Below are 10,157 nucleotides of genomic sequence, written 5' to 3'. Positions count from 1 at the left end.
TTCCTTCCGAGGAGTGGCTGATGGGTTTGAACCACCAGCCTTCTGGTTAGCAGTCAAGTGCCTTAGGCACTATGCTACCAGAGCTCCTCCCATAATTCTAGTTAGACATCTGCTATTTTGATTACTTAAACAGCTGTACTGATGTATTCTTGTTGCTTTCTATGATAGTACTACTTTGGGAGTGTATTTCAATTCACCATAGGTGTTTTTTTAAGTCCCATTCAATGCAGATTTGTTGCAGGAGTGTCCAGAGAGCCTCCTCAATATTGTGTTATATCTGACCTATGAGATTGTTTCAGAGCATATATCTGAAGACAGGAATGCCTAAAAGGAAATTATACTTTTCTCTGATAGAAACATTGGGCAGATTTCACTGATAACTGAATGTAACCATGTGTAAGTTGAGTTTAATTTTATTGCTTTAAATTTCTTTAATCATGATTTTATTTCAAAGTGATAATCTTTTCATCATTGACATCCATAGGGGGATGAGATGCTGTCATCTTTAAGGTACTGCCAAGAATTACACTGTCAGGGAGATTTAGGATTTGGGAAGGCATTTTGAACACTGTTATGATTAAAATGAAAGCCCTTAATCTGCAAGGGGGCATGCAAAAGGGATGCAGAGGCAACATCCTCTGACCTGCTCTAATGTCATGTCACAAGGGGGAGAGAGAAAAATCAACAGCAGCAGTCTACAGCAGATTTCCGTAACGGGAAAGTCAGACATGCCACCATCCTCCAACCTTTCTGCCTGTTCTGACACCACCCGTCCCTCCCAGTCCCTCCCACAGCAATCAGTACTTCTCTGCTGGGTTTGATAATTTGTTGCAGTAGCCACATAAAACTCACAGACGATCCTCACGATTATAGGGTTTATTAGAGAAGTAACCTTTATTCAGTTTCAGAAATGCTCAGGATACATTTTTTGATCAGTACAGCCTCCTCTCTGCCATGCCCATAAACACGTATTTCTTTGGCCCCTGGCCTCTACCCTGCTTGGGCAAGTGTTAAAAGAGCCCTTCTAGCTCTGCTTGTTGATGAACCTACGTGCACCCCACTTTGCCAGTACCAGCAAGCTCTCTGCTTTGTCTCATCCAGGTCTCAGTTCTGCTGCTGCTGCTGCTGCTTCTGCCATCTCTCTGCTGTCTCCTGAGGGCAGGGATCTCAGGTGCAAGGACACATTCTACTCTTAGCTCTTCTCTGTCTTGATGGTAGTGAGATCCCCCCTTTTAGCTTCTGGGATGGCTCATTTTAAGCCTAGTGAGATGGCAAAACTGACCAGTCTCCACATTAGGATTTCATACACCTTATTTGCACCCCCACAAGGGTGCCATGTGCCTTATTTACATTGTCAGCAAGCTATCCAATACTGTTGGTGGGCTCAGCACCTCATATTCATATAGTTGCACCCAGTCGTCTGGTAGGGGTCACAAAGACCATGGCTAGGAGAGTTATATTAAGTAATTCTCTTCACCACAGGGAAAAAGTTAAATTTCAGCAAGAATGAGACATAGATTTAAATTATACTGTGCTAGCCTGCTGCATTGATACTTGCTCTCTGCTTGCTAGACCAGCCACCTTGGGGAAGAATATCTAACTCAGAATAGTTTAATTTTTACTTCAACTGACATTCTACAAAATAGAACTATCTTTTCACTTGTATGAATTTCTATCTGATAGTGTAGTGCCTACGGCATTTGACTGTTAACCAAGAGGCTGGTGGTTCATACCCACCACCCACTCCTTGGAAGGCAGACTGGGCAATCTCCCTCCGTAGTGCTGCAGCCTCAGAAGCCCAAGGAGGGGTCAGTATGAGTCAGATCCTACTCCACGGTAGTGCTTAGTTAGTTTAGTATCAAGTGTAAGTTGGATAAAAGTATCTGAATATAAGATTTTTATGTGAGGAAAATTCTTATTTTTATTTCTTATATTTTATAACATATTCTTCCATTCATGAATATCTTTGAGCTAATGATACCTGATGCCAGACATCTTAGAATAAAGGCTTTAGAATTGTTGTGGGGAAAGTGATGGATTGCCTTAGTTATGCTATGGTGTAAATTAAGGCTTTTAAGTGAAAGTGGGTAGGTTTTACAGATGGGCAGTCATGAATCTAGGTGAGAACAAGTTGTTCTGCTGTGACAGAGATGTTCAAACCTGCATGCATCTGTCAAGTCCCTGTAGTGGCACAGTGAGATGAAGTGATCTATAATACAGTTCTAGTGTGTTCCTATTGCTAGCCATATTGTATCATATAGTACATCTTTTGTGCAGATGGCTTGTGTGGGCTGGATTCCACCTCAGTCTTATAAAGATGCCAGGAGGCATAAAGGCGAATTTTTAAAGGCTATTTAAATATTTATTTGTGAGTAATTTCAGTGAAATCTCTACTGTGTCTAATAAACTACTTGCTAGAAGTGAGGTGAATTTGAAGTGTACTTTTTATGGCTCCACTACTTATTAGATGAGTGACCTTGGATTGACAAATTGTTAATCTCTGTTCCTGTTTCCTTATTAGGAAAATGAAGATTGTAAAAATATTTGCCTGGTAAGGTTGTTGTGTGGATATAGCCAGTTAATATGTGTAAAGTGCATAGAAGAGGCCCTGGCACTTAAGAAATGTTAGATACCACCATCATCATCATCATTAATGTAATTTGGGGTGAGGTGAATTTCCCTTCCCTGAAACTAGATTGTCTTTTTTAGGAAGACCACATCCCTATCAAGGATGTGGTCACCACCAACTGTCTAATATAGAAGCTCACCATCTTGACTTGTAAAGTCTTCCTTCAGATTTATCTACAGCTGAAGTATAGTATGGTGTTACACAGTCACTAAAAGGAATGAAAAAGCTTATACCTTTCTGGAATGATCTGTAAGATGTATTTGTTAAGTGAAAAAAGTAAGGGGCAATTCTGTGTAAATTATTCTACCATTAGTATAAAATTGGGCTGGGTGTATGCATAAAATGACTGGAAGGCTATACAAGAAATTAAACATTTTCATTTGTTGTTGGCCAAGGGAATTGGGTGGGGATGGGAGACTGTTTGCTGTATATATCCTTTTGTATGCTTTGATTGTTGAACCATGTGAATATATTCCCTATTAAATAAAAATAATAACAATGAAAAAGTGGAATAGCTATTTGGAACTTAGGAAAGTTTTTATTCTTTCTTTATAAACATTTCTCCTTTATAAGGTCTATATTACTCAAATTTGCATTTGATTGGGCTTTAATATGCCTATTTTCTTTCTAGTTTTTTTTTCTTTGAATCTATGTTTCAACACCAAACTAAGAATGATATTTTATCCTTCCTTAGGGATTTGAGTCATAATCGGTTGTCTAACTGGAACATCAGCTTGGAATTGCAAACATTGCAGGAAGTGTAAGTTACTTTTATTGAATTTAAAGCTGTGTTATAAAAAATAAAGCTATGTTATATTGTTGAGATGATTTAATGAATTTAAAATTTTAGCATGTTTAGAAATGCTGTCAAGAAATTGAAGGAAAGTAATATAACTCTAAAGAAGTTGTTTAAAAACCTAAGCAGTTGTCTTTTGCTTGTTATTATCACAAACTCTGTGGGCATTGTGCCACTGGGTTGGTGGTTTCAAGTTTCAAGTTGTATAGGATTATTACTGTACTTTCTTGGGATCAAAAGTAGGATTTCTTCCTTCAGATACGTTTTATTTTTCACCAGAATTTCAACCAATGAAACTCACTGTTGTGTAAACTTTTTTTGTGTCTTGACATGTTACCTGAGATGGAAGCATCATATCTAAAGTATGAAATACAGTGTAGTGTTTTTGGTATCATTTGGGAATGTGGTAGTTAATGTAATTCAGTTTTCCTAGTTAACTGAAGTTTGTCATTTAATACTCCAAAACCAAAAACCAAACTCACTGCTGCCAAGTCAGTTTTGACTCATAGTGATCTGGTTGGGTTTCCAAAGCTGAGTAAATCTTAATAGAAGCAGACTGCCTCATCTTTCTTCAGCAGAGCAGCTGGTGAGTTTGAACCACTGACCTTTTGGTTAGCAGCCAAATACCTGAACCACTCTACCACCAGAGCTCCTTCCTTTAATACTGAGGTTATTATATATTTATATATACATAATACATATATATTATATATTATTATGTATTTTTGGAGGGAATTGGCTAAAATATAATTAATACCAGTTACTGCATTGTGATGTTCCCAGGACACAAATTGAGGTATATAGCACTGTTTCCTTCTATGCAAAACACCACCAGAACACGTAGATTATTTTTCTTTTTAATTCATTGCTGACGGGGTACTCTCATGCCTTCCCTCCCCGACCCAGATTGACTGCTTCTAATCTGCTGTAGACTGAAGAAACAAATGGTAATTTATTAGCTGAAAGAATAGGTACTAAGGAAAGGCCTGAGAATGCTTCAGTGGGAAGTTTATAGCTTTATTGCATGGACTTTGTAACTTTGATTGATTTCTTGGAGGCCTTTTACTTTTGAAGGTTCCTTGATTGAATACCAGGTTAATAAGCTATGATTATATTAGATTTCTATCAGCACATTTGAGATAATCTGTTCAAAGTGCTGCTAGGATCAGATGGTAACATGTCTATCATGTCACCTATAAAATTAGCCATAGGTTCCATCTCTGGATGGGTTTTTAATTCCATATATGTTTAAGAAGAATACAAGTTAGTTGTAAACACAACTATTTAAAGGACCTTGCTAGGATGAAAACTATTTAATGTGCAAAATGGTTCCTGTTTGTTAAAATCTCTAATTTCTCAGTAGAATGCATTTTTATCTTTGTCTAACTCATTCTGAGTCATCGGCGTTTTCAAATTTGGCGCCTGTCCTAAATAGGTATTCTCCAGAAACCAGAACTCAGGAGATAAACATATTCCTCACTTAACTTTTAAATCTATTTTTCCCCCTGCCTAGGAGAATGAATTACAATGAGTTGACAGAAATTCCATATTTTGGAGAACCAACCTCTAATATTACTCTACTCTCATTGTAAGTAAATAAGATGTTGATCTTTTACTTAAATTATGACTAGTATAAATTTTTTAAAAGTACTTATATTGTTGATCCGAATTATTTAACGTCTTTTGGGCCTGGGGTGGATTGCTGGCAATACTTTCAATATAATATTTATTTTGTAGAGTACATAATACAATCCCAGAGATAAATGCAGACATGCTTCAGTTTTACCCTGCTCTTGAGAGCTTAGATCTCAGCTCAAATATAATATCAGAAATTAAGACATCTTCATTTCCTCGCATGCAGCTTAAATACCTGTAAGTAAAATTGAGTTTAAACTACATTTATTTAAAAATGCATGGTTATTGTTCACTAAGATCTGTTTTCCCAGAAATGTATATAGTTTTTGTGATTTTAATTTGCATATCTGAACCAAGCCTAGAGTCAGTATTTTTTTTTTTTTTAATTCAAAGAGTGCATTATTTTCATAAAATATTGATAGATACAGGGTAGTTACTGAGTTTTAATTCCGAGTTATTTTGTACTAAAAATTTGGAACAGGTAAACGGTTTGTTAATGATGATAATTAACATGTGGCCCACTGTTCTACAGTTTACAAAGTATATTCACACGTACTGATTCGTAAGACCCAAATGAAGTACCATTTTTCCCACTTATAACTCAACCATGTAAATAAGATGCACATTCATATAGCATACATAGGAAACTAATGCATGAAGGGTTTGTGCAGTTTGCAGGAAAAAAAAAATTTACCACCCATATAACGTGTTATTTGTATAAACATATAGTAGACATTATCTTTACTTTGTAGGTAAGATAGTGGTTATATAATTTGTAAAGTTGTATGTAGTTGGTGATTGGTGGAGCTGGGACTTAGTCATGGACTTTGGACAGTTTCCCAGTGGTAGGATTTTTTTGTTAAATCTTTTTTTTTATTGTTATTATCTTGCTCATTTTCAGGAATTTGAGCAATAATAGGATAACCACATTGGAAGCTGGGTGCTTTGATAATTTATCAAGTTCTTTGTTAGTGGTGAAGTTAAACCGCAACAGAATTAGCATGATTCCACCCAAGAGCTTCAAGCTGCCTCACCTCCAATTCTTGTGAGTAACTAAATAGAAAAATTATTAGAAGATAGATTTTCTTACAGTGTCTTTTTCTTTTTAATTATTGTTTGATAAAATAAGCAAACCAATTTTTTTTTTCACTGTGAAACTATTTTTGTTAAAGGGAACTTAAAAGAAACAGAATTAAAATTGTGGAAGGTCTAACATTCCAAGGGCTTGACTCCCTAAGATCTTTGAAAATGCAGAGGAATGGAATTAGCAAACTTAAGGATGGAGCTTTTTTTGGCTTGGATAACATGGAAGAACTGTAAGTACTAGAAACTAGAGTTGGGAATGGAAAGGAGTCTGATATTTTCCAGTGCCAAACAATTAGGATAGTTGCTTTAATTATACAAAGATACATAATTTCATTCTTCATTTTCTGATGTGAAATACAAAAAGCCTTTTAATCTATATTGGCCCTTTTGTGACCCATGGGACATATAATGCCCACCTACACTTTCTGCTTAGAATTGAGTGGGAAGCTGGTATCTCACTTTTGGTACATGCTGCCACCTGGTGGGAGCCTGTATAATTACGTGAATCTGAAGAATTGAGCCTCATCCCACCACCTCCAGCGCCAGAGACTCCCTTTGTTCCACTGACTGTATCAAAATCCATTATTACCTAAAAAAAAAAAGTGCTTTTTTCCATTTCATTCAAATTGCCTTCCATTACTGAAAACACATGGTTTCAACCAAAAATTTGAAACAGAAAATAATTTGATCTTTAAAAGGTTAGCAAAGTAGTATTTTTGTCATTTTTATAAGCAACTCATCTAAAAAGTGTGCATTCCCTTAATGTTATGGCTGATGAAAATGATCGGAGTTTATCCAGAACAGTTGTACTGTATCTTTTGGTACAGTTGGTTTTGTAGACCTGATATTTTAGACAGTCTTATTATTATCTTCTAGCACTAAAGTAAGGTTTAAATACTTACTGAATACAATCTGTTAGCTCTCTTAGGTTGAACAAAGCTATATACCTCTCTAAGCAAGACTCAGTGGAATATTAACACTGTTCTTCTCATTGAAATACCTTATTTTGAAACATTTTCTCCAATCTTTAATTTTGCAGAGAGTTAGAACACAATAACCTTACAGAAGTGAACAAGGGGTGGCTGTATGGCTTGCGAATGTTACAACAGCTCTATGTGAGCCAGAATGCTATTGAAAGAATCAGCCCTGATGCATGGGAGTTCTGCCAGAGACTATCTGAACTGTAAGTGTTGGATAGCATTTTCATGGAGACTGTGGGACTAGAGCACGTTGGAATAAATCATTCCCATGGCCAGTAATGAAAGTTAAGTGCTGTCCCTATTTACTAGAAGTTTGTTGAAAGCTCTAAATTTACCATGTAGATAGAATAAGAATTTGAAAGTTGAACCAAAATGCAATGAATTCCTTAGCTTCCATGTTTCTTATTTTCAGTGATTTGTCCTATAACCAGTTGACTCGCCTGGATGAATCTGCCTTTGTGGGTCTGAGCTTACTAGAGAGACTGAATTTAGGTGACAACAGAGTCACTCATGTTGCTGATGGTGTATTTAGATTTCTTTCCAATCTTCAGACACTGTAAGTACATTCACCTTCTCATCCTTTTCTTTATCTCTCTCTCTCTCTTTTTTTTTAAATCTTTTTATTGTGATTTGAGTAAAGGTTTATAGAGCAAATCAGTTTTCCATTCAATAATTCATACACATTTTGTTTCATGCCATTGATTGCAGTCCTCACAGTGTAATAGCACTCATCTTACTTCCTCCCTTTGTTTCCTGTTTCCCTTCATCTTTCTTTACTGTCGCTTCCTGCCTTCTGAACTTTATCCCTGGGCAAATGCTGCCCTTCTGATTGAGAATAGTTGATTGTTCTAAGAATGCATACCCCCCGATATTATTGTTCACTTTGTAGACCAGTCTGTCATTTGGCTAAAAGTTGAGCCACAGGGGTGAAGTTCAGTTCTAGGCTCGAAGGGTGTCTAAGGGCTATCACCTCTAGGATTCTACAAGTCTCTGTCCAACTAGAGAGCCTGGTCTTTTTTATGATTTTGAGTTTTGTTCCACATTTTTCTCTCATTCTATCCAGGAACTTCTATAGTATGATCCCTTTCAGAGTGGTCAGTAGTGGTACCTGGGCACTATCTAGTTCTTTTGGTCTCAGGGTTCTGGAGGCTGAGCTTTGCATGATCATTAGTCCTTTGAACTAATTATTTCCATGTGTCGTTGATTTTTCTCATTCTCTGGTGGCGTAGTGCCTAAGGCATTTGACTGCTAACCAGAAGGCTGGTGGTGCAAACCCACCAGCCACTCCTCAGAAGGAAGACTGGGCAATCTACTTCTATAGAGATACCATCTTGGAAACCCAAGGAAAGGTTACTCTGGGAAACGACTCGATGGCAATGAATTTGGTTTCGTTTAATTTTTCTTTACTCTGGATGGGGAGAGACCAATAGTTGGCCACTTACAAGCTGTTAAAACCCCAGTTGCTACTCACCAAAATAGGACATGGAACATTTTCTTTTTTTTTTAAGTTGTGATTTGGGTGAAAGTTTACAGAGCAAATTCACTTTCCGTACAGCAGTTCACAAACACTTTGTCTCATGATTGACTACAATTTACCCCAATGCAACAGCTCCCCTCCCACTTATTATGGATAGTTACCTCTTCCCTGTGTCTGTCCCTCCATGCACTTCTGCCCTCTGAGTTGTCTCCCTGTGCATACACAGCCCTTCTTTCTCCCGTGATTGTTCTCTCTAAGGAGTGTATCTACCTCAGGTAAATGCTCAACTCATATGCCTGTCTTTTGTTTGGGTAGAAGCCACAGGTGTGTGTTCAGTTCCAGACCTGAAGGGCAGCTAGGGGCCATAGTCTTAGGGGTTCCACCAGGCTCTACCAGACCAGCAAACCAGGTCAGACGTGGAACATTTTCCATGAAGACTATCTTGTGGCAATTGCCCTTGATACCCCCCAAGACAATGGTCATAATCCCTCAGATCTAGTATGACTCATTCTTTCAAGGTATTTGGTTATGCCTAAGAAGTTTTCATAACTTAGGCCCCTGTATGCACTACTGTATTCATGGATATATTTGCAGCATATGTCAACATATATTTAGAAATAATCTCTGTCAAACCTATATATATTCATGGGTGTAAAAAAAAACTCACTGCTGTTGAGTCGATTCTGACTCATAGTGACCCTCCTTGGGTTTCTGAAGTGATACTTCTATGGAAGTAGATTACCCACTCTTCTTCCGAGGAGTGGCTAGTGGGTTTGAACCGGCAGCCTTCTGGTAAGCAGTCACATGACTTAGGCACTGTGCCACCAGAGCTCCGATTCATGGGTGTAGTCTTTTTTTTCCTGTGAATCTTTTTTAAGTAATAAAGGAAATTAAATAACCAATCTGCAAATTTATGTATGCTTAGTAGTTTGTGGCTCTTCTGTCTTGTGCCTTGGAGCTAGAGAATCTTATTTATCTCTGTCTCCATAAATGAATTGTATTTATTTCAGCCCATGGTACTGCCATGATGCCAATTCATGGCAACCACATATATGTCAGAGTAGAACTGTGCTTCATAGAGTTTTTTTTTTAAATTTATTTTTTATTGTGATTTGGGTGAAAGTTTACATAGCAAAATTCACTTTCCATACAGCAGTTCCACACACGCTGTCTCATGACGTTGACTACAATTTATCCCAATGCAACAGCTCCCCTCCCACTTCCTCCTAATAGTTACCTCTTCCCTGTGTCCATCCCTTCATGCACTCCTGCCCCCTGTACTGTCTCCCTGTGTATAAACAGCCCTTCTTTCTCCCATGATTATTCTCTCCAAGGAGTGTATCTACCTCAGGTACATGTTCAACTCTTATGCCTGTCTTTCATTTGCCTGGAAGGCACACGTGTGGGTTCAATTCCAGACTTGAAGGGCAGCTAGGGACCATAGTCTCAGTGGTTCCACCAAGCTCTATCAGACAGCAAACCTGGTCTCCCTTTTTTTTCCCCCAAATGATTTTGAGTTTTGTTCCACATTGTTCTCCCTCTCTATCCAGGATC

At 37.7% G+C, this 10,157-nt stretch overlaps 1 protein-coding gene across 1 annotated transcript in view; it reads left to right on the top strand.

Moving 5' to 3' along the window:
- LRIG2 (leucine rich repeats and immunoglobulin like domains 2) overlaps positions 1-10,157 on the top strand; it is an 80,263-nt gene that overhangs the window by 32,912 nt on the left and 37,194 nt on the right. The window contains exons 2-8 of the mRNA XM_007949087.2: positions 3,324-3,389; positions 4,939-5,013; positions 5,163-5,297; positions 5,962-6,105; positions 6,233-6,376; positions 7,186-7,329; positions 7,539-7,682. Coding sequence (XP_007947278.1) covers positions 3,324-3,389; positions 4,939-5,013; positions 5,163-5,297; positions 5,962-6,105; positions 6,233-6,376; positions 7,186-7,329; positions 7,539-7,682 — 852 coding nt within the window. The remainder of the gene's footprint in view (positions 1-3,323; positions 3,390-4,938; positions 5,014-5,162; positions 5,298-5,961; positions 6,106-6,232; positions 6,377-7,185; positions 7,330-7,538; positions 7,683-10,157) is intronic.

Source organism: Orycteropus afer, unplaced genomic scaffold (assembly GCF_000298275.1).
Source record: "Orycteropus afer afer isolate SDZICR_OR568_19922 unplaced genomic scaffold, OryAfe1.0 scaffold00010, whole genome shotgun sequence".
Classification (NCBI taxonomy): Eukaryota; Metazoa; Chordata; class Mammalia; order Tubulidentata; family Orycteropodidae; genus Orycteropus; species Orycteropus afer.
This window is presented reverse-complemented; position numbering and strand designations above follow the sequence as displayed.